Raw genomic sequence first — 24,382 nt, 5'->3', positions numbered from 1 at the left:
TAAAAGTATAAAAAAAAAAAAAAAATCAGTTTGTTGTACTTTTACTTTATTAGTGAGGAAATATTTCTGTATCAAAGATCATATATATATATATATATATATATATATATATATATATATATATATATATATATATATATATATATCTATATATATATATATATATATATATATTGGAATAAAAAAAAAATGTGTGTGTGTGTATATATGTAGATCTATATATATATCTATATATATATATTCGCCTCCGATTCAAATTTCTCAATAAATTATTCTAATAAGCGATTGCGGGCAACAAAAAGGTAGGCTAACTTTTTCGATAAAAAGAAATCTATCTCTTTTTTTTAAACAGAAAAACATATTTTACCTATAGTGGTCTCTATTGGTTCAGGAAAAGAAGCTTTTTAAGAGCGATTTCTTGCGACGTTCACTAATAAGCAACGCGACGTCATCGGCAAAACGCAGAAACTGCGCACGTCACTTCCACGCAAAGACACAGTGACGTAGTACGCAAGTGTCCGCAGCTCGAGGCCTGCCAGTGGACGGAAGCTTACAGTGAGCGAGCGCAGGGTTCGTGTCTTCAGGCGGAAAACCAGACGAATACAGCGTCCTCCAGATCCCAGAGACAGCGGTCCGGTTCTGACCCGCTCCAGAGCTGGCTGCGGCTCTTCTGAGAGGGTGAGTGAACGCTCGCGGGGGTTCTCGGCGGGGTCGCGGGGGAGGGTGACGCACCACAGTAAACACCGTTCACGCGCTGCGTTCAGCTGCTTGTTTAGTAGAATAAACACCTTAGTGTGTTCCTTCACTTAGTGAGAGCGTTGTGTTCAACACTACACCACTTCGATGTGCCACTTCGGCTGATACTGCTGTTAGTAACGTTACTGTGTACCACGGGACCGGATGATGTTTCGTGTATCATGATACAATGTTACAATGTTACAGTCAAACCAGAAAGTATCCAGACACCAGATACAATTTGTTATATTGTTTTACTAGTGGGTGCAGGACGCTATAGGTCATATATGCAAGTGAGGATAGCAAAATAAATTATTTAAAAATTATTTAGACCCTTTGACCTGAGAATGTTTTGCTGAAGTGTTTTTCTTTAATTGCTAATGTGAACTTTGTACACCATTAGACTGAACTAAATGAAGCATCGCTTGGTAACTTTTTGAGCTAAATTGGTATTACCTACTTATTGGTATTACTTGGTTGATTGTGATCCATTCCATACCTTTCCATCAAAAGTTATTCTGTTCTGACACAGTTTAACTCAGAGTTCTTCTCATATTTTATTTGCTTTCCATTCACACTGATGCTAAAGAATGCAATACCTAAATTAAAATGTGATTAAGTCCTGAATCCCTCATTAAATAGTTAGCTGAAATGGATTTAAATATCATTTAGTGCAGTTTAGAGGTACAGCAATTAATCAGTAAAAATCAGTAATGAAAAACATAATAATAAATTACTTTACAGTAGTGAAAAATATTTTTTATGGACAAAATGCATCTGAAATATAGCGGAGGACACAGACTGAATGGTAGATGTTAGGCTAAGATTTATTTTGGCGATCGAAAAATCAGTTAACATTCAGTGCTTTTGTTTTCCTGTTTTAATTGTTTTTAATTTCGTTTAAATTTCTAAAAAAAAAAAAAAATCTAAAAGCATTAACAGAAAACTTCATGCAATTAAAAAGGTCTTTTATTTTTCCTTACGTGATTACTTTCCACCAAAATAAATTGAAATATACATACAAATATTAAAAGAATAGTATTTATAATAACATGCACAATAAGTAAATAGATAAACGTCAGGATAATGTATACATTTATGAGAGAACATTAATGTAAAAAAATAAATAAATAAATGCAATTCAGATGTCTTGATATAATGTAATTTATTTTAACTTTAAATCGGTGGGCAAGCTTCCTTCCTGCCTTCCTTACTTCAGTAGTTTTCTTTTTTTTTGCACATAATATATAACACAATGTATTGATATTTTGCACCATTTTAATGCTAAATCTTGAGATCGATGCATGTGCAGTTAAAAATAAAGCTTGTTTTTCATTGAACCCAAATTATTTTGATTTATAATCATATGTACAAAGAAGATGTAGCAATATTTACTTGTGCAGCATATATTTACACTAAACCATTTGTAATATATAGTAAATAATTGGTGTTATATGCAGCACTTTGATTCACCAAATATAAAGCAGATTGCAATATGCAAACTTTTCCTCTTTTATGCACAGAGATCTCATCTGATCATCGTCCGATATAAGATGAATATCATTTTTATTCACAATGCACTCTTGCATTATTTTAAATGTAGCCTAGGTCTCAACTCATAAATTTGCATTTATGTATTTTTACCTGACTTTGAAGGCCAGTGCACTTTTGTGAAAGTGTGTTTTATTAGCAGACTGCATTGATCAAAACAAATCTTTGTCTTTTCAGGTTTTTGAAGGGGAAGTTGTTCTTGAATGCCCAAGACACAGTCAGCACGGTTTTCACCATGAACAGGAACAAGCGTGAGAAGGAATACTTCAGCATAGACGTGGGAGATTCAACCTTTACCGTTCTGAAGCGATATCAGAATTTAAGACCAATCGGATCTGGAGCACAAGGCATCGTCTGGTAAGCTGATTTCTGTTCCTGTGGAGTATGAAAGAAACAGATTATCATTAAGTAGAAAGTGTGGAGAATGAAAAGCTGTTTCTGTTTGTGTCTGTAGCTCGGCGTATGATCATGTCCTCGAACGAAATGTTGCAATAAAGAAACTCAGCCGACCCTTTCAGAACCAAACCCACGCTAAACGGGCCTACAGAGAACTGGTCCTGATGAAATGTGTCAACCACAAAAATGTAAGACATGTTTTTCTCTGTCTGGGTGTGTATGTAAAAAAAAAATGTTTTTGGAGTCTGTTCTGCTCACTAAGGCTGCTTTTATTTGCTCAGAAGCACAGTAGTATTATGAAACATTATTACAATTTAAACTAACTGTTTTCTGTGTAAATCTCTGTTAAAGTGTAATTTATTTCTGTGATGCGCAGCTGTATTTTTAGCATCATTACTCCAGTCTTCAGTGTCACATGATCTTCAGAAATCATTCTAATATGATGATTTGCTGCTCAAGAAACATTTCTGATTATTATCAATGTTTAAAAACAGTTTATTTTTGTGGAAACAGTCATGCATTTTATTTTTCAAGATTCACAGATGAATAGACAGTTCAAAAGATCAGCATTTATTTGAAATAGAAGCCTTTTGCAACATTATAAATGTCTTTACTGTCATCTTTGATCAATTTAATGCATCCTTGATAAATAAACATTAATCTCTTGATCAGAAGTGTACATAATGTGTACTATTGTACTTAATTTTGTAATGGTATATTTTAGATTGTAAGAACTTGATATCATCAGATATCACATCTTTTATGCAGTGTGCTTTAATTCACAGATAATTGGGTTATTACATGTGTTCACGCCACAGAAGACACTTGAAGAGTTCCAGGATATGTAAGTTCCTTCTGCTGTGATTTTAACAGTGTACTAGATGGAACTGAAAAATAATAGTGTAGTAATATACATTTGGTCAAGGATTAATTCAAGTGGGTTAAATAAAGAGATGTATATGTTCAGTATGTACAGTAACTGCGACTCATCTCTGTGTGTGTGTGTGTATATGCTTGTTCCTCACACACTTGCGTCTCGTCTGTCTGCAGGTATCTGGTGATGGAGCTGATGGATGCTAACCTGTGTCAGGTCATTCAGATGGAGCTGGACCACGAGAGACTCTCATACCTGCTTTATCAGATGCTCTGCGGCATCAAACACCTACACGCTGCTGGCATCATACACAGGGTACACACACACACACACACACACACACACACACACACACACACACACACACACACACTCTATATTTCAAAGCCTGATGAACTGCTTTGCTGGCTACTATATACACACATAACACACAAAAAGCTGTAAAAGCACAAGAAAAACTAACACTTTGATAGAAAGGTATGTAACAAAACATGGTCACGTCAAAGTGATAGTGCACTGTATGAAGAATTTTTGGGTATAATATGTCACAGTTTACTTTATTTTGCTATCCTCACTTACATAAATGAACTCCTGCACCCACTAGTAAAAAGATATAAAAAATGATATATATATACTGTATATAAAATCCCTCAAATGTTTTGTAGACCTTTTGGGTTCCAAAGACACCAGTCTGCAAAAGCCTTGCCTTAATAAACACAAAATGACCTAGAAGGCAAATAATGGGTTAAATGATTCATTTTAAATTAAATGCAACTGTTTTGTATTGATATTTCAAGCACCTTATATATTTATCTTGAAATATATTTATAGATAATCAACATTTCCCTCTACTCTGTTGTGAGGCATTTTGGGACGCATTATTCAATAAAGATATATGTGATGCTGCCTTACAATTTGGCCAAAATAAGATACATAATTTGCTGACAATTATTTATAATATCATTCATGTAGTAGGGGATTATGCCTAAAAATGTTGTCTAGGTAGGCATTTCACATGTTTAGTTTTTCGAAAAGACTTTCTAAGTTTCTTAGGGCACTATGATTTTTTTTTTTTTTAAAGAGGAATATCACCATTTTCTTCATGTTTTAGATCTCCTCATCTCAGCACATTGAAATGGTTAAATGTTTGTTTGATTACAATTTAAAAGACTAATTAAATTGTTAATGTAAATTTTTATTCAATCATAAATCTAAAGAAAAAAGATTACAATAAACAGCACAGAATTTCTTTAAAATTCAGAAGTTAATAAATTATTTAATTGTTAAAGTTTTGTGAATTCAGTTGTTAAATGTTTTTTGATAATTCAAAATGTAATTAAACCATTAAAACAAGGAAAAAAATTTGGGAAAAATAAAATGAAAATTATGAAAAAAAAAAAAAAAAAACTGATTTTATGGAGCCCTGAAATGTTCATTTTTGGTAATTGTCTAATTGGAAAAGTTTCATGATTTAAATTGCTTTTGATTACTAAAATGTCATTTAACCATTAAAGAAAAATTAAATCCAGAAGAATAAAAAGAGAAGTAAATGTATGTTTAACAAGAAAACATTTCAGTCTTTATATTAAAAATATTCACGTTTCAATACGTTACTTGCATTTCATTGTAATTAATTGTGAAATTTACCAGTAATTTCTGACTGCTGACCTCTTCTCTTCCCAGGATCTGAAGCCCAGTAACATAGTAGTGAAATCAGACTGTACTCTGAAGATCCTGGACTTCGGTCTGGCCCGGACAGCCGCCACCGGCCTCCTCATGACTCCTTACGTGGTGACGCGCTACTACCGTGCCCCCGAGGTCATTCTGGGCATGGGTTACCAAGCCAACGGTGAGTGCTGACCTGATGTCACTGCATGTAAAGGTCCCACCTGAGCACATCCACACCATTCTGCTGTGACCACCTCGACCTCACTGAGCGGCTGTGGTGTTTTAACATCAAACTGGGCCCTATGATTTCTGCCATGTGGACAGAATTTACTGTATAACGCGGAATGTCACGGAATTGGTCAAAGTTTTCGATTAATTAATCAAAAGTAGGTCATTAGACTTAAATTAAATCGCGATACCAAACATTATCTGTCTCATAAGAGAACCTGGGGATTTGGTTTGGTCCTCACACCGCATATAGCGTGACCCATTAAATATAACGATAAAAAAATAATTAATAATAGTTATAATATTATTGCACTTTATTTTAGTTTTTTTCAATAAAATAATAAACTAAATAATAATGTGTGATAATATTATTAAAAATAAAAGGTAGGCCTAGTATTAAATACAAATACAATTATTTTATAGTAAACTTAAAAATAAAATGCTAATATTTACTACTTTTTTCTTTGTTTGCCTCTTTAAGAAGAATCGCTTTATGTATTCCCCAATTGTAAGTCGCTTTGGATAAAAACGTCGAAAAATAAATAAATAAAAGCGTTTTCATCTTTTTAAAAATTGAAATCAGCAGGCTTTTATTTTGGCGGGTTGCCGGCCAGTAAGTATACGCGCTTCTGGATTTAGCGCTGGTGCTGATTAAAGAGCGTCCGTGAATGAATGTTACAGTTTTGCATTGTGCTTTGAAAACGGCATGGGATAGCCTAGATTTATGCTTTCAGTTTGAAAATAAATTTTATATAGTACAGTTTGTCCATCTAAAATGGTAATTGTGTATTAACAGCTGACAGTCATGTCGGTATGCAAATGCGCTGTCAGAACTCATTTATATAGCGCATTTTTTAATTTTGGTCGTGCATGCGGACCTGCGGACCACTTATGTGCACCCCTGTTTGTATGAATGTATCTCTGAGGGGAACTGACTGTTTTTAGAAAAGTTTAGATGACATTTTCTTTTCATTTTGCCTCTGAACGATGCATATTAAAGTAGTGTTCATAAGAGCAGCTCTGCTTTGTTTACAGCGGTAACCAAGGAAACAGTGTATCGCTGCTGTTCATAAGAGCAGCTCTGCTTTGTTTACGGCGGTAACCAAGGAAACAGTGTATCGCTGCTGTTCATAAGAGCAGCTCTGGTTTGTTTACAGCGGTAACCCAGGAAACACTGAATCATTGAGGCTCATAAGCACCACCTGCTGGCAGAGAGTGAATCTGCGTCTCATTCAGCTCGTCTGCTGTCTCATTCAGATATGTTTTATGTATAGTTTCACAAAACTAAAGTCAGACCATTCTGTTTTTGCTTCACATTTTGAAATTATGCAGTCTAATTTAGATGAAAAACTGCTCTTGCTGCATGTATGCTCCACCTTTGTGTGAATGGTGATTAAAATGCAGTGGTTGCCTCCAATTTTAACTGGAAAGAGCACAGACAAAGCCTCACTTTCTTCATATGAAGAGATTTATTTTATTTGTGTAACTTATTTGATTTAAAATTTCAATTTAGTTCTGTTATATTTCAGCTTCACAAAGAAACATTCAGCAGAAGCCTAATAAAACGACACCTTTTCATTTACTGTATAGAAAGTTTCAACGGCAGCAACATAAACAAGTGTTACTGCGCATGTGTGCTTTTGTGGCCTTAACTTAACTTCCGGAAGACTTCCAAATAGAATCAATAACAACACCTAAGTAGTCCCTCTAGAGTAGATTATTTTTGATAACAAGCAAAATATGTTTGCTGCGTAAATCAGACTCACTGAAAATGCTAATCCATTCTCTGCCAGCAGGGGGTGCTTTAAAGCGAGAGAAACAGAGGTTTCCGCAGTATCTGCTGTACACAAAGCAGCTCACAAACGCTGCTTCATCAGGCATATAACACGCAAGATGAAATGAAAATGGCATCGGAAATTTAATAGACTAATTTCTCCCATGTTTTAATTTTAATAGCATTAAAATTGTTTGCCAAAAACAAAGAAGTTCTGGAAAAAGAAAATTAAAACATTTTATAGAAAAAACTAAAAAATAATATAATAAATTAACCCTTGTGCATCAATTAAAAAAAGTTACACATAGGTTCATAGGGGACAAAAATGTCCACGTCCAAAAAGTGTCATAAAAATATTATAGATTTATATTTTTTTCCCACTTTCACTGATGCCATTTTTTTAACCAGCATCAGCTCTAATCACAATGACCAAACATTCATTAATTTTCAGAATTTTAACCCTTTAAATGCTGGTTTGTTTACATAATGCCACTGCTGTTTTTTTATGAAAAAAAGAAAAATTGTAATTATTTTCAATTTACTAAATGCTAAGCAGATTTTTTTTTTCTTTGATTATTACAGCCTTGGATATGTCAATGATTAACAACAACATTAATTTTGATGCATTCATATTTTTTATGCAGTATCAAATTTAAAAAAAAAGCTACCTCTTAGGTCCATAAAGGACAAAAATGTCCATGTCAAAAAAGTGTCATAAAAATATTATAGATTAAAAAATTTTTCCACTTTCACTGACACCATTTTTTTAACCAGAATCAGCTCTAATCATAATGACCAAACATTCATTAATTTTCAGAATTTTAACCCTTTAAATGCTGGTTTGTTTACACATTGCCACTGTTGTTTTTTTTGATGAAAAAAAAGAAATTTTTTAAATTATTTTCAATTTACTAAATGCTAAGCAGATTATTTTTTTCTTTGATTATTACAGCCTTGGATATGTCAGTGATTAACAACAACATTAATTTTTATGCATTCATATTTTTTATGCAGTATCAGATAAAAAAAAAAGCTACCTCTCAGGTCCATAAAGGACAAAAATGTCCATGTCAAAAAAGTGTCATAAAAATATTATAGATTAATATTTTTTTCCACTTTCACTGACTTAGATTTTTTTACTAGCATCAGTTCTATTCATAATTACCAAACATTCATTCATTTTCAGAATTTTAACCCTTTAAATGCTGGTTTCTCTACATAATGCCACTGTTGTTTTAAATAAAAAGAATAATTATTATTATTTTCCATATAGTGAATGCTAAGCAGATTTTTTTTTTTCTTTGATTATTACAGTCTTTGATATGTTAATTATTAACAACAATATTAATTTGGATGCATTTATATTTTTTTGCAATGTCAGCTTAAAAATAAAACTACCACTCAGGCCCATAAAGGACAAAAATGTCCTTGTCAAAAAAGTGTCATAAAAATATTATAGATTAATATTTTTTTCCACTTTCACTGACTTAGATTTTTTTCCAGCATCAATTCTAATCATAATTACCAAACATTCATTAATTTTCAGAATTGTAACACCTTAAACGCCGGTTTCTTTACATAATGCCACTGTTGATTTTTATAAAAATTATAATAATAATAAAACATTTCCATATACTAAATGCTAAGCAGTTTTTTTTTTCTTTAAATATTACATCCTTGGATATGTCAATGGTTAACAACAACATTCATTTTTATGCTTTCATATTTTTATGCAGTATTAGATTTAAAATAAAAACTACCACTCAGGTCCATAAAGGACAATAATGTCCAAGTTTTATTACTCCTATTATCCTCCAAAGTTTTTACTTTTTGATAAAATATATTATATTGCTCTATAAATAAAGCAAAAATACAAGATCACTTTGAACAAGAACAAGATTTATTGTTCCAAACTCGAGAACACTGAGAACAGAAATAGTAGACATTTACACAGAGGGAATTAGTAGAGAACAGATAACAGAAATAGTAGGCATTTGCCTACTATGAGGGAATTCACTCACAGCAGGAGCTGCAGTATGTGATTGTGTGGACTTTGCAGATATGCTTGCCACACTTGTTGCAGGTGGAAGCACTTTTTTTTCTTTTTGTCAGTGCAGAACGTGCAGACCTTCCTCTTTTTGGTGTTTGGGTCTCCCTGCTGTTGATCCTCCATCATGGTGGACGTAGATGGTGTGCGGGGGATGCGCTGTCTTCGTGAAATTTGCGGCATCACAAGTGCTTTCTCCCCAGTTCCTCCAAAAACAGCCTCCGTCTAAATGTTTTGCCCTGGTTCCAGGAGGGATCCACGGCTGACCACAGTACAAAGGAGTTGAAGGTAGACACATCTACAAGGTTGTAGAATAGAACCACTGGCCACCGACATGTTCTTCTCTCCTACAGCTGTAGGTGCCAACAACCTGCAAAAGAAGAAATAAACTAAATATTCTTCTCATCATTCACAAAAATATAATATTGTGTATAGAAATGCATGAAATACTAAATTATAAAGGAACTATGCAGTAAGAATAAAAATAAACAAAATATTCTTCCCCTCTTTCACAAAACTACAACACTGATTATATATACACAAAATATACTGAATAATAAAAGCATTATGCAGTAAGAATAAATGTGTGTGTAACTGAAGCATAATGACACATACCTTGTCCAGGTTGTCGACACCTCCTTTGCAGCGGTTGTAGTCTGTGATGATCACTGGCTTCTTTTTTTCAGTGTCGCTCACAGCTGGCTCGCGGTGCTTGGTGCTAAGGAGCAGCACATTCTTCCCTCGTTTGGGTACGTAAGACACAGCTGTGTGCGTCTTAGTAAAAGCAAAGAGGGAGGACAGAAGTGCTCTATGCTTTATTTGCAGCAGCTGTGGGGGAAGCTCTGGCTTGTTCCTGCGAATTGAGCCGACTAGGGCCATCTTCCTCTTTAGAAGCTCCTCCGCCAGTCTATAGGAGGTGAAAAAATTGTCGCAGGTCACAGTGTTCCCCTGGAGCCCCTCCGTCATTTCCAGAATGACCCTTTTTCCTTGGTTCACCTCCGCAGGACTTCCAGGAGACTTCCCCGTGTAAATTTGCAACTTCCATGCATAGGACGTGGTGACATCACAGGTGACCCAAATTTTTATGCCATACTTGGCAGGCTTGCTGGGCATGTACTGGCGAAATCTGCATCGGCCTTTGAAAGGGACGAGCTGCTCATCCACACAGACATCCTGGCCTGGGTTGAACAGCAGGGGAAGGCGATGTGTCCACTTCTCCCAGATGGTCCGAAATGCAGCCAGCTTGTCATGCATGTAACGTGCAGGTGTCGTGTCATCCTGCCATCGAACCTCAGGGTGGAGCTCAGGAGCCTGAATTTACGGTGGGACATGGTGGTTCGGAAAATGGAACGTCCGTTTTCCACATCCCACAGGCTTCTTGTTGATTCATTTCGGGACTTGTACACACCGGCCAGAATCAGCAGCCCGATGTATGCCTGAATGTCAGTGGAATCGAAATCAATCCAATCCGTCACAAAACGCCTCCCGTGTAAATTAGTGTTCTCCAGAAGAAGCTGAATGATTTCTTCGGTGATGAAGAGGTCGAAGCAGGACTGCAAAGTTGTGATGCGGGCAGTTGCATAGTGTGTGGGACCCGGGGTCATACCCTTGGCAGGATTGTAGCGCAGCGTCTCAGTGTGAGTGGAAGACCAGAGAATCTGCCCATTTTTTGAATTCCACTGAAGATCTGCAGTCTCTTCTGTGTCCTCACTCTCAGTGCTGTCATCAGAGGAACAAGAGCTATCAGAGTCAGACTCTAATGCAAACTCAACTTCATCCTCTGAAGTCAACTCTTCATCCTCACTTTCACATGTACCCGGGTGCTCACTGTTGGTGGCCACAACTAGATCCAGAGCTTCCCTTGCTGTGAAACGTCTCTTCATCTTGCAAACTATGAAATGACAAGGCCCTCAAGCCACTGATATTTATAGGTTTGGCTGTGAAAGCACCTGTCTCAACTAAAATCTACCAGACAAAACAATCACCATTTTCTCAAGGTGAAAACAAAAACAAGGTTTTGAGGGGCTTCTGAACTACTACATCAAAATCAAGCTCACCTTTTATCTTTGAACAAAAACAATAACAAATGAAAAAGTGCAAACAAGTAATAAGAAATGTGTTTGAATGAAAAAAAATCTTCAAAGCTCAGTAACCTTTTGACCTTATTCAGTTTTCACATGACAGGGTCTGTGACTCTGTATGACTCATTTACATGGGGTGGGATTTGTGATTTCCAGTACAATATATATTTTTTTCATTCAAACTGTTCACACACACACACACATAAAATTTTCAGTACACACATACAAACCACAGTCTGACATCCATACCAACACACCCACACAATTATAGCTTCATAATATATCTAATTGGCTCTATAATATGCATAAGCCGAAAACAGCAGAAAACAACAATAAAGAGATAATTTGCTTTATATGCCAAACCTGAAAAAATGGCACCATCTGGTAAAAAATAGTAAAAATTTAAATTTTGAAGCCTTGCCAACAGAATGAAAGCCTGTTAACAAAGATTGCATCATTTTATAGTTGAATGGCACCGGGATTAAAAATTGCAGTTTTAATGGGTTTCAATGGGGACATTTTTGTCCAAAAGGTCCTGAGAGGAAGTATTTTGTGTACCTAGTAGAAAATAGATTTTTTAAAGGAAATGAAGGTGAAATATTAAAATTCCAATAAAAATACACACCTGTGGCAAATTTAATGCAGTTAGCATTAACACAGGCAAAGTTATCAAAAAAAACAAAACTGAAAAATGCATTCAAATAATGCTTAAACACAGAATTTTAAGTTGTTTTATGCATTCAAATAATGCTTAAACACAGAATTTGGTAACAATAAAACAGAACATGAGAAAAACAAAACAAACATATTTCATAGGGCTCTAAAAATTTTATTTTGTTGTTAAACTTTTAATATATTGATGTTAAATTGTATAAGTTTCATGATTTTAATTAATTAGTCATGCTTTTTGAGTAATAAAATTTAATCGAATCATTAAAATGGGGTCCAGAAAAATAAAAACAGATTTCATAGGGCCCTAGTCAAAGTCCCTTGAGGGATTCTAGTTTGTCAGTGGTTTCTGCATGCACGAGCACACTGGAGGTGTTGCCTGTAGCACTGAGCATCTAGAAAGGAAAGCATTAGTCACTGAATCTTACGTGGGAAGTGAAAGTGGTTCGCTGCAGTACAAAAAAATCAAAAACGCTGGCGTTTAGTCCTGGATGGTAGCGCGGAGGAAAAATATGCACGGAAAAATTTGGCCTTTTATGCTTTGCTTATGTTTTCTTCTTTTCCTCTATGCTACACTGGTGTAGTGGATATTTGGGCTGTTGGTTGCATTATGGCAGAGATGGTTCGGCACAAAATCCTTTTTCCAGGGAGGGACTGTATCCTTCTTCGGCCTCTAGTTGCTTGCTTGGATTTTGCGCTGTGCAAGCAAAGCCGTGTCTTGCTCTGTGACGGATTATCGGCCTGAGTCTCTGCCTGACGCACACGGAGATGTTTGCATGTCCCTGTCACCTCTGTTGCATCCACATCAATGCACCCTGTTCCTATATATGTGTGTGTGTGTGTGCTTGATTTTCTGTTTTTCATTTGTAAGATGTTTGGCATTTTAATTTGGTTGTCATTTCATGTTTCAGTTGATGTCTGGTCTGTTGGCTGCATCATGGCTGAAATGGTCAGAGGCAGCGTGTTGTTTCCCGGCACAGACCGTATCCTTACCTGCTTGTTTACTGTCCCATTCTGAGTGTTGTTTGTTTCTCTTCTTGAGTTATTTTACCCTTGATGTGTGTTTTCTCATTGATGTGCGAGACCTGATGAAAAGAAGGTATAATTTTTAATAGAAGGTTAAAAAACAACTATTTTCTCCTGTACACAATACAATGTTAAGTGTCAAATCTATTCATTACACCACAGTAAAACCTCATTCGTCTAAAAATCCCACTTCACATTTTGGGTGGCAGTAAGCAGCAATTTTTTTTACAGTACAGAAAAAAGTTCATTAAAAAAGAAAGACCATTCATAATTATATATACTTTACAACATCCATAACCGTTTAAGCAAACATATTTCATATAATAATTTGATAAAAAATAGGTTACATTATACATATTTTTTTGCCTTCTAATAGATAATATGATAATTTATTCCACCGCCATTTTTATTTGCCATATTACAGGGTTCCCGCGGGGTCTTAAAAAGCCTTAAAAGTATTGAATTTATTAATTTGGAAATAATACCTTAAAAAGACTTTAATTTTGATGTCTGGGTCTTAAAAATTATGCTGTATGTAACTTCTCCATATTGTAATTTTCCTCAAAAGTTTCATTTGTCAACCACGATTATTTTGATTAAATGACGTAGTATAAATAAAGAGTGGCGGAACCAATAATTGAGAACGCAACGCAGCCCCAGGTCACAGTACAAAATACTGCGAACACGTGATGCCTTCAGTAAATGAAGATCACGCGCTGCAGCACCACAACCATAGACTGCAAAGCAAAACAACACAACACAGACCTCAAGCAACAAGCAAAGGAGAAGCGCGAAAAATCAAAGAAAATCTCAGCATTCCAGAGGAAAGGTTGACTGACGCCGTTATATTTTTAACGTTTGTTGTTACGTTAGCTAGCTACCAGTTTCATTCTGAGGTTATGGGGAAATGTAAATTTAATGAAGCGTGGCTGGATAAAAACTCTTTTAGTCATTGGTTGAAACCATTGGACAACCTTGATAAAGAGATTGCTGCCCTGAGTGAAGAGCTAAGGAGTTGACTGTGTTTCTTAATTTAATTTATTGTTGAGTTCTGATTTTCGATGTTTATTGTTCAGGGGTCTCTCAGTTCCCCATATTCCTAGCATGGAATAAGTAGCTAGCTAATGTTAAAAAACAACATTGTTCGGCAAACTTTCTTGTGGCCTATTGAAATGTTTTTATTTTTCAAACCTGCTTGACTTATCTTTTACCCATTCCACATTTGAAAAATAAATGAACACAAGTTCAAGGATTTTTTTTTTTTCTTTGCTGGTAGGGATGTGAAATAGGCATTCATTTTTTATATAAATGGTCTTAAAAAGGTCTGAAACCTGTAGGAACCCTGTATTACAATTGAAAATGTATTTATATTTCATAATATTTCTGTTTTTACTGTATTTTTGATTAAATAAATGCAGCTTTGGTGAGCAAAAGAGACTTACGAAACGTTTCAAAGTCTTGATAATATAAACATTAAAAAGAAAAAAAAAAATAGTGGTGTATATACATACATTTATATTTACATATATTTATAATTTTGAAGAAAATTGTAAACCAAATGCTAAAATATGTTGTAAAAACCTGATATAATTTTACCATAAAATGTTCTCGCCATGACAGAACAAACAAACAAACATTTAAATTATCAGTACTAATATATATGTACACATGTACACACACACGTTAATATAATGTTTATACAACATGAAAAAAAAAGACACCAGATCAGGAAAATGTTACGTGTCATTCTAAAATTCAATAAAGAATTAACTAAACATTAATTATAGCTCAAAGTGAAACATTTATATGTATGTGACTTGGCAAGTCAGCAAATCTTAGTCTGATGAAGGAGTCAGAAGTCTTCCTTAGCTTGTCGTCTGAAGACATTGACCAGTGGAACAAGGTGATCGAGCAGCTGGGCACGCCGTCTCAGGAGTTCATGCTGAAGCTCAACCAGTCTGTGAGGACTTACGTGGAGAACCGGCCCCGCTACGCTGGATACAGCTTTGAGAAGCTCTTCCCAGACGTGCTGTTCCCTGCAGACTCAGACCACAACAAACTGAAAGGTGAGGGATGCCCTGACTTAAAGCTTTCTATAGATTTATAGTGTTGTTACTTTGTAAATATTGATTATTGTAGATTGCAATTAGAAATGGATAGTTCTGATTGGATGAGCCACGTTCAAAGATGCACTTAGCAGATATATGCAAACTTCTGACTAATTGTGCAACTTTATACTACAAGGAGTTATTAAACATGGTACGTTTTGGTATTTTACCATTTTATAGATGTAAATAAAAATAAATGCATTTGATGTTACGGTGCAATCACATTAACAACTTTGACAAATCTTACTAAAAGTATTCAATTGGAAGGTGTATTTCTTTTATTTAAAATTAAAATAAAACAAAATATTTCTAAATTATTATTTTTTTTATTATTAATAATACCATTAATAGCAATAATAATAACTTTAGCACCTTTCAAGTTATAAGTTGCTTTATTAACACCTTAAAACAAATACCAAAATGCAGAATAAAACAAACAAACTAAAGGAATACATAAATGTAAAGAATACAATAGAGAATAAGAAACTATCTAAAAACAACAACAACAACAATTACAGCACAACAAAAATTAAGAATACCAAATTAAGGTTTATTTAATTATTTATTTACAAATTAAATGTTAAAATGCATATCAAAGCAGAAGCTACTCTAAAATAAAATGTTGCTCAATGTGCAAATTCTTCTGATCTTGCACCATTTGGAATGTCCAGATATAAACACTGCATCTATTTATTGTTTTATATATATATATATATATATCAACACCTCAGTCTCTTCTGTGTGAACAGCAAGTAGGGATAAAATGATACCAAAACCAATTTCAAGCTTAAAAGTTAGACACTGTATGAAATGCTTGGGTATTTTTGATAATCCATAGTTCACAACTGTAAACTATTTGCTATTAGCGATTATATATATAAAGTATGTCAACACTGTGCTAACTAATGGCTAATTGCTTTAATTAAAGGTGCCTTAAATTCACAATTCTGCTTCGCTGAAGTCCAGACACACAGGTGTTCTTCATTGAGTCACCGTGATCTAAGACCAGCATGATTGTCCATTCAGTTTCTGATTGAAATGCAATATTTTGCAGCGAGCCAGGCGCGAGACTTGTTGTCCAAAATGCTGGTAATCGATGCGTCTAAACGAATCTCGGTGGACGAGGCCCTGCAGCACCCCTACATCAACGTGTGGTTCGACCCGTCAGAAGTGGAAGCGGTGAGTGTTGATTATGAGTCCAGATGGAGCCTGAGCTGCATGATCTCTCCAGAGAGAAGGACTGACGGAGAGCGTGATGTCTGCTTTTCTTTGTGACATCTCTGATTGACGTTTATCTGCTCGGTTTCAGCCGCCGCCGGCGATCACCGATAAACAGCTGGATGAGAGAGAACACACAGTGGAGGAGTGGAAAGGTGCGCTTTTTATTTTAAATCATTGATTGCCATAAACTCATAATATTTAGTCCCTGGTGAGATAAAGGTTTGATATGGAAGCAAAATAATGCCATATGTCTTTAAAACAAAAACGCATGTTGAATAGCACTAACTGAAAAAAACAATGCATTGCATTAACAGTGCTTGCTATATATATATACAGTACAGACCAAAAGTTTGGAAACATTACTGTTTTTAATGTTTTTGAAAGAAGTCTCTTCTGCTCATCAAGCCTGCATTTATTTGATCAAACATACAGAAAAAAAAATGTAATATTGTGATATATTATTACAATTTAAAATAATTGTTTTTAAATTTATTATACTTTAAATTATCATTTATTTCTGTGATGCAAAGCTGAATTTTTAGGATCATTATCACATGATCCTTTAGAAATCATTCTAATATGATGATTCATTATCAAAGTTGGAAACAGTTCTGCTGCTTAATATTTTTTCAGAACATGTGATACTTTTTTAGGATACTTTGATGAATAAAAAGTAAAAAAAAAAAAAAAAAGAAGCTATGTTTTTAAAATATAAATATTTTGTAATAACAATATACACTACTGGTCAGTAATTTGGGGTCAGTAATTTTTTTTCTTTCTTTTTTTTTAAATAAAATCAATACTTTTATTCAGCAAGGATGTGTTAAATTGATAAAAAAGTGATAGTAAAGAAAATATATTATTAGAATATATATTATTAGAATTTTTTTTTATTTTGAATAAATGCAGTTCTTTTTAACCTTTTATTCATCAAATATATTAGACAGCAGAACTGTTTCCAACACTTATAATAAATCAGAATATTAGAATGATTTCTAAATGATCATGTGATAGACTGGATGTTACATGTGACACTGAAGGCTGGAGTAATGATGCTGAAAATTCAGCTTTGCATCACAGGAATAAATTATTTTTTTTTAAGTATATTCAAATAGAAAAACTATTATTTTAAGTTGTAATAATATTTCACAATATTACTGTTTTTTCTGTATTTTTGATCAAATAAATGCAGGCTTGATGAGCAGAAGAAACTTCTTTCAAAAACATTAAAAACAGTAATGTTTCCAAACTTTTGACCTGTACTGTATATGTATGTATGTATGTATGTATATATATATATATATATATATATATATAATATATATAATATAATATAATATTAGTAAATGCAACAAACAAGTACAGTAGATTTTTCATATGTATGATTATTTTCTCTTTTAATTTAAAAGATCTTAATGGGCAATTATAAGATTGTACGTCACGGCATCGGTGCAAAGAAAGAGAGACTTGTATCCTTGTGTAATTTTAGCTCTTCTGTATCTGTTCTCTGATCAGAGCTGATATATAAGGAAGTGCTGGACTGGGAGGAACGAACGAAAAACGGGGTGATCCGAGGACAGCCGGCTTCACTAGGTTAGTTTCCAGCTCTGCGTTCAGCTCTTCACACGACATTAACCCTGTGTTAATCTGTTTTAAACCACAGGTTAAGGGCCGCTTTAACCCTGGCTTAAATTATCTTCAGGTGTAAATCAGAATAATTTTCACATGCTGAAAAAAGTAAATGTCAAACAAATAAATTCTAGATTAGAAAGTACAGGTGCATCTCAATAAATTTGAATGTTGTGGAAAAGTTTATTAATTTCAGTAATTAAAATTGTGAAACTCGTGTATTAAATGAATTCAGTGCACACAGACTGAAGTAGTTTAAGTTTGAAAAGTGCTTTTTTAATTGTGATGATTTTGGCTCATATTTAACAAAAACCCACCAATCTCAACAAATTAGAATATGGTGACATGCCAATCAGCTAATCAACTCAAAACACCTGCAAAGTTTTCCTGAGCCTTCAAAGTGGTCTCTCAGTTTGGTTCACTAGGCTACACAATCATGGGGAAGACTGCTGATCTGACAGTTGTCCAGAAGACAATCACTGACACCCTTCACAAGGAGGTTAAGACACAAACATTCATTAACAAAGAAGCTGGCTGTTCACAGAGTGCTGTATCCAAGCATGTTGTCAACAGAAAGTTGAGTGGAAGAAAAAAGTGTGGAAGAAAAAGATGCACAACCAACCGAGAGAACCGCAGCCTTATGAGGATTGTCAATCAAAATCGATTCAAGAATTTGAGTGAACTTCACAAGGAATGGACTGAGGCTGGGGTCAAGGCATCAAGAGCCACCACACACAGACGTGTCAAGGAATCTGGCTAAAGTTGTCGTATTCCTCTTGTTAAGCCACTCCTGAACCACAGACAACGTCAGAGGCGTCTTACCTGGGCTAAGGAGAAGAAGAACTGGGCTGTTGCCCAGTTGTCCAAACTCCTTTTTTCAGATGAGAGCTAGTTTTGTATTTCATTTGGAAACCAAGGTCCTAGAGTCTGGAGGAAGGGTGGAGAAGCTCATAGCCCAAGCTGATTGAAGTCCAGTGTTAAGTTTCCACAGTCTGTGATGATATGGGGTGCAATGTCATCTGCTGGTGTTGGTCCATTGTGTTTTTTGAAAACCAAAGTCACTGCACCCGTTTACCAAGAAATTTTGAAGCACTTCATGCTTCGTTCTGATGACCAGCTTTATGAAGATGCAGATTTCATTTTCCAGCAGGATTTGGCACCTGCCCACACTGCCAAAAGCACCAAAAGTTGGTTAAATGACCATGGTGTTGGTAATAATCGACAGATTACTCTATTAACAAAATAAACGTTAGTGACAGCTAGGGTTGGGAATCTAAAATCAATTCCAATTCCAGAATCAGATACTTGTTGTAAAATTAAAATTTTACTTCCACCTATCAATTCCTGTGTGCGCATCTTTTTTTTTTTTTTTTTTAAGTGGCTGTTAAAAATGTATTTGTCTTTGAATCATTCATTCAACAGATTCATTCAAAAACACAGATTCATCCAGTGATGAAACACGTTAATCATTGAATCATTCCATGCATACATTCCATGAGGTTTTGTTTAGTTGTCTAATGTTTTTTCAGAATTGTGTGAGTACAAAAAAAAAAAAAAAGTCAGTTTATCCAGAATTGTGCAGCTCTATTTTGCACACAAACAGCTCTTAATCGAGTCCAGTTTTTATGAAGCTAGTTAATTTTCGTTAATGGTATTCAGCAGCAATTAAATGTTTTGCAGAAAGAGACACATAATAAATATGTTTGATATCTAAATTTTGAAACTTGGAATTGATCCCCACCCCCGACATGATTGTGAAGCGCTTTGAGTGTACAGCAATACACAATAAATTGCTATATAAATGCATCATTCATTCATTCCTTCAAATTCAAACGATACCCAACCCTAGTGACAGCCCGGTTTTGAACTGTGAAAGTCACAGAGTTTCCGCAGTGCCTGTCTGATAAAAATGGGATCTGTTTCTCAGCACAGGTGCAGCAGTGAGCAATGACTCCCACGAGCCCTCGACGTCCTCGTCCTCCACAAACGACGTCTCGTCCATGTCCACTGACACAGACAGCAGTCAGGAGGCGAGCGCAGGACCGCTGGGCTGCTGCAGATGACTATCCTCCTCCTCCATCATCATCATCATCATCATCATCCTCCTCCTCCGCTCCCTGCTTCCATGCAAGTGTCACGCCAGTCCGGAAACGCGTCCTCCTTTCTGTCTCGGACTGACACGTTCTTTTGAATTGACAAAGTGTAAGAACGGAGTTAAGAGTTTTGGAGGGCATCTTCAAATCCAGCATTACTTTGATCGCTTTCATTTTTGGCAGCAGATTGAAGCCACTGCTGCGCCATCTTGCCATTCGGATGTGGAATGATTTGAGTTTATTTATATTATAAAGATGAATGGGGAATATATTTTTAAGGTGTTTAATTGTTTTGTTTTTTGAGCGAGAGAGTCACTAATTAGTTTCCTGGATAAACGAGTGTTTCCTCACTGTTACGACTGCTGTGGAGTCAGTGGCGTATAAAATCGCAGTTTGGACATTTTGGACGTTTGTCTTACAGAAACACATTTTAAAGTGCTTTTAGGGTCTGTAAGCTGCTCTTTTCTCTTTCTGCACACGATTGACTTCACGTAGTATTCTCTCTGTTAAAACACTGTATGTAATCTAGTCTGTACATATTTCAACTTTAAACACAGAAAACAGTAACCCACAGCTTTCATTACGCTTCAGCCTGATGTAAAGGTCTTGTTCGAACACTTTGTTATTATGACGTGAAACTGAAATTGGGTATTCGGCCCATGCTTATGAAATGCTTATGATTTGTAGTCTACCGATGCAATCTTATGCATTACGCTAGGAGAAAAAGAACTGCTTCCACGGGTGATTTTCTTAATAATAATAACGTCGTTTCAGATCATGCTAAATGAATGGAGATGTATTAGATTGGAGAATGATTCCCAAAGGAACTGCTGCATTTTATGGCTGTCTAGCGTTAAAAAAATAGCCCATCAGTATCAGATACTTTCCATTCTAATGCTTAGAAAAATGTAATTATGTGTTTACAGTACTAGTGTATGTAGTGTAAACTCTGCTCCTCCTAAAACATTAACATTACAAGCGAAATCCATTGCTAAATTTGAAAATTAATACCTACGTTTTTTTTGTTTTGCTTTCAAAATGGAGAAAGTGCCTGAGTCCAGCATTCATTCCTGAATGATTAGAAAGATGAAGAAATTTGGGTGAGGTTTTTCAGAAGTAATACTGTTCTTATCATGTCGCGGTGTCTATTTTTCTATGGTATTGGACGTATGTGATGTCGATTGAAAGGTCGGGGCATGTTGAGAAGATGATCTGAAAAAGAGACGTTTCCTCAAGCAAGGTCTTTCATCAAAGTAATAGAAAAATTGGAACCTTTTTGGTATGCGTGTATGGTTTGCAGCTTTATTTTGTTCATGGAAATATGCAAGATATTGCATCAAATGCTGTAGGTGGGAACTCCATTTCCCATGAGGCAGTGCTGTGGAATGTACATGCGGGATAGATGGGAGTTGTAGGAACTACAGTATAGTTTTGAGTTTGCATAATGATCAGCATATGTATTTTATTTTTAATTTGAGTTGCATCCCAGGCATTTTTGTTTTTTTGTATTTTAAGTGCTCTTAATTTTTCTTTGCTCTCTTTAGAGGAAGTTAATGAATTTTAACTTCAGGTTTGTCATTGCATTTGCTTTTATTTCATCTCTCAAACATGTTATAATTCAGATCAAAGTAGGCTTTGATGAACTACCTCACTCTAAATTTCTACAGATTCTTTGTTTTTGTTTTTTGCGCAACATAGCTGCCCGTAAGATAGATGTTAATACAGATTTCATTATTTATTTATTTCTAAAGTGAACTATTGTCAATAGTAGGCAACGTATAGTTTTGTACATTATGTATACTTCACCTAGAAGAACTGAAATGTAAATTTGATCTTTTTGTTTAATTTACTTTGTACTCATTTTTTACAGTTCATGTGCAATACCCACTGCTGTCATGCTAGTTGTAATCGATAGATCTAGAGGTAGAGATATGCTTGGTACTGTCAGATACATCCATGTATTTGTCTTTTTAAATCTGGATTATTATTATTATTATTTTCCATTTGGCTTATACTGTAAATGTTACATAACCCATCTTACCAAAAACAAAAAATCTGTGGCTGATGTTAGAAAGTTGTTACGTTTAGCCACTGGACTTTAATAAACCTGGTAAGTCCGATTCAGAGGCATCTGTAAAATATCTTGAAATAGTACCAACGTGTTGAGGTTTGGTGCTGGTGTGTAATATATGCTAGCAATGCCAGCCCTACAGTTAGTTATAAATTGCTAGCTCTGTGTGTGCTGAACCGCACACAGACACTGAGAAGTGCACTACTACAAAGAATGCACTGGGATCTTATGATACCAATTGTACATGTACTGCAAATAAACACCAGTTTGAATCAGAACGGTCTCCTCCTTTGTCTCTTTGCCTTTACACCACAGTTTAATATACGAGACATTTACAGGGTTCTGCAGGTAAGTTTAAGACCAATTAAGGAATAAACTAAATTAAAAACAATTTTCAGAGCAAAAGACTTCATAACTTCATTTACTTTCAGTAAATATATCTTAATTTAACTCTCTGGTGCTGTACATTTTTGACCAAAAGATATTAACTACTTTTTTTTTTTAACTTCATCAGAATGGAGTGGAACTTGGTACATATTTGGCACTTGCTTTGTGAACACAATAAACATGATTCAAAATGGTTAAATTGTCCTGAAAGAAATAGTCACTAGTGCTGTTTGTGGTGAAAAACAAATTACATCTTGAGGAAACGTTTGGTGCTATGCCCAAAGAAAATCTTACTGAACGCTTTTATTTATTTGTATTTTTTTAATAGATCAACCTCAAATTTGGAACGCATCTTGTTTAGATTTATGGCTAGAGCAAAACATGTTTTGGAGAACATTTTATGTCAAAAAATTTTTTTTGTGCATTTTGCATAATTTTTTTTTTTTTTTACATTTTAACTTCTCTTCAGCAATAATCTGCCAAGGCATTAAAAAGAAACCAAACTTAAGTCTGTGCTCCAAAGGATTAAAAACTTATGACAGTTTAAGTTAAGGAAATTTCATTTTTAGGTCTATGCATAGAAAGTGGTTAGCAGGCAATACATGGATCATAACTTTCCCACAAAAATGTAATTCAGTACCATAAAATCCTTTGAAAATACAGAGTATTACATAAATATAGTACATTCATTCAATAAAAAAGTCATTTTTTTTCAAGCAGCACCAGATGTTTAGATATCGGAAAACAAAACAAAAATACTGAAGAAGAGTGCTACTTTGACTCTCATAAAGAACACGACTGAGTTCATAATAGCATACTACACAAAAATGTCATACCAAGAACGATAACTATACATATATAACTATATTCCAGTTATTTAAGTGCAACAAAACAGCTTGTTTTGCAGCTCGATATATTATAAACACATTGGTTTGTTTTTTTTCCAATAGCTTGCTTCTGTCTTGCAAAATAAAGGTAACTGCACTTGCCATGTTCCTTGTTTGAATGAATCGGTTGAATGAATGATTCAGTCTTGCTCATAAAAAAGACTGAACTGCTAAAATCTGAACCATATACTAGCTTTCTACTCTTACTATTAATATTAGTAATGTTGCTGAATTATAGAAGATCAATGAAAGAATCACAACAAAATCCCCACCACAGCCAGGCGGAGTGATAAAACAGTGAAAGTCAGCTTTCTGGCGATCAAACTCGAGCACCGGAAAAAACCGTTGAGGAATACATTCTTTTCAGTTTGTTTAATTTAGTCCTTTGTGAATAATTACACCACAGTGACACTTTTCAGCACAGCACAAAGTCTAATCGTCATGATGTATAACATCGTCACATACTCTAAATATGCATTAAAGTAAAATATGCATTTGTAAAAGCTGTTGTTCTAGTAAAATCCAAGTAATATCCAAATGGACTGATAACTGAAACGTGTTGAGCAGCAGAAAGCACTTTGTTTGAGGGCACAGTGGTGATGTCCAGTTTCTGGGTCTCTTCTTCTTGAGATTGAACCTGAAACATTCATATTAGCAGCCTGGAAAATCAACCATTAGGCTAATATATAATATGACCCACTATGCAGTCAGAAAATGAGCTCAGTCTACAAAATCTATGACAGTATTTGACCAATCACATCCACAGAGCATTTCTAGCACTTTCTATACACATTAATATAAAATGAGATCAATTGATAAAAGTCACATTTCAAACCTTTTTTTTTTTTTATTTTTTTTTAATGAAAGTGCCACTGACGGTCACTTTGACAGTCTTGAGATACCACCGAATATGCAAGAAAACTGTTTCAAAAATACC

The 24,382-nt window shown here is 34.8% G+C and overlaps 1 protein-coding gene across 3 annotated transcripts; it reads left to right on the top strand.

Annotated features, from left to right (window-relative positions):
* Positions 1 to 456: 456 nt before the first annotated feature.
* On the top strand, positions 457 to 22,449 carry LOC109096556 (mitogen-activated protein kinase 8). 3 transcript variants are annotated; one of them, XM_042734745.1, is made up of 12 exons: positions 457 to 678; positions 2,464 to 2,643; positions 2,741 to 2,870; positions 3,468 to 3,526; positions 3,733 to 3,871; positions 5,240 to 5,405; positions 12,608 to 12,679; positions 14,933 to 15,115; positions 16,212 to 16,336; positions 16,467 to 16,530; positions 17,894 to 17,971; positions 19,940 to 22,449. In XM_042734745.1, exons 2-12 carry the CDS (start codon positions 2,522 to 2,524, stop codon positions 20,068 to 20,070), a joined length of 1,269 nt encoding a protein of 422 aa, XP_042590679.1. In that variant the 5' UTR covers positions 457 to 678; positions 2,464 to 2,521; the 3' UTR covers positions 20,071 to 22,449. The 3 variants fall into 3 exon arrangements, with proteins under 3 accessions (XP_042590679.1, XP_042590678.1, XP_042590680.1); XM_042734744.1 differs by lacking the exon at positions 12,608 to 12,679 and adding an exon at positions 12,935 to 13,006 and having other exon boundaries at positions 459 to 678; XM_042734746.1 differs by lacking the exon at positions 12,608 to 12,679 and adding an exon at positions 12,935 to 13,006 and having other exon boundaries at positions 463 to 678; positions 19,935 to 22,449.
* The last annotated feature ends 1,933 nt before the right edge of the window (positions 22,450 to 24,382 follow it).

This window comes from Cyprinus carpio, chromosome B12 (assembly GCF_018340385.1).
Source record: "Cyprinus carpio isolate SPL01 chromosome B12, ASM1834038v1, whole genome shotgun sequence".
NCBI classification, from domain to species: domain Eukaryota; kingdom Metazoa; phylum Chordata; class Actinopteri; order Cypriniformes; family Cyprinidae; genus Cyprinus; species Cyprinus carpio.
This window is presented reverse-complemented; position numbering and strand designations above follow the sequence as displayed.

What these genes read in the sequence shown, in the direction of transcription:
- LOC109096556 (XM_042734745.1), top strand. Translation starts at nt 2,522, where the DNA reads ATGAACAGGAACAAGCGTGAGAAGGAATACTTCAGCATAGACGTGGGA. An exon ending in CTGCTGGCATCATACACAGG is followed by an intron (nt 3,872 to 5,239) that starts GTACACACACAC and finishes TTCTCTTCCCAG; the next exon opens with GATCTGAAGCCCAGTAACAT. An exon ending in AGACCACAACAAACTGAAAG is followed by an intron (nt 15,116 to 16,211) that starts GTGAGGGATGCC and finishes AATATTTTGCAG; the next exon opens with CGAGCCAGGCGCGAGACTTG.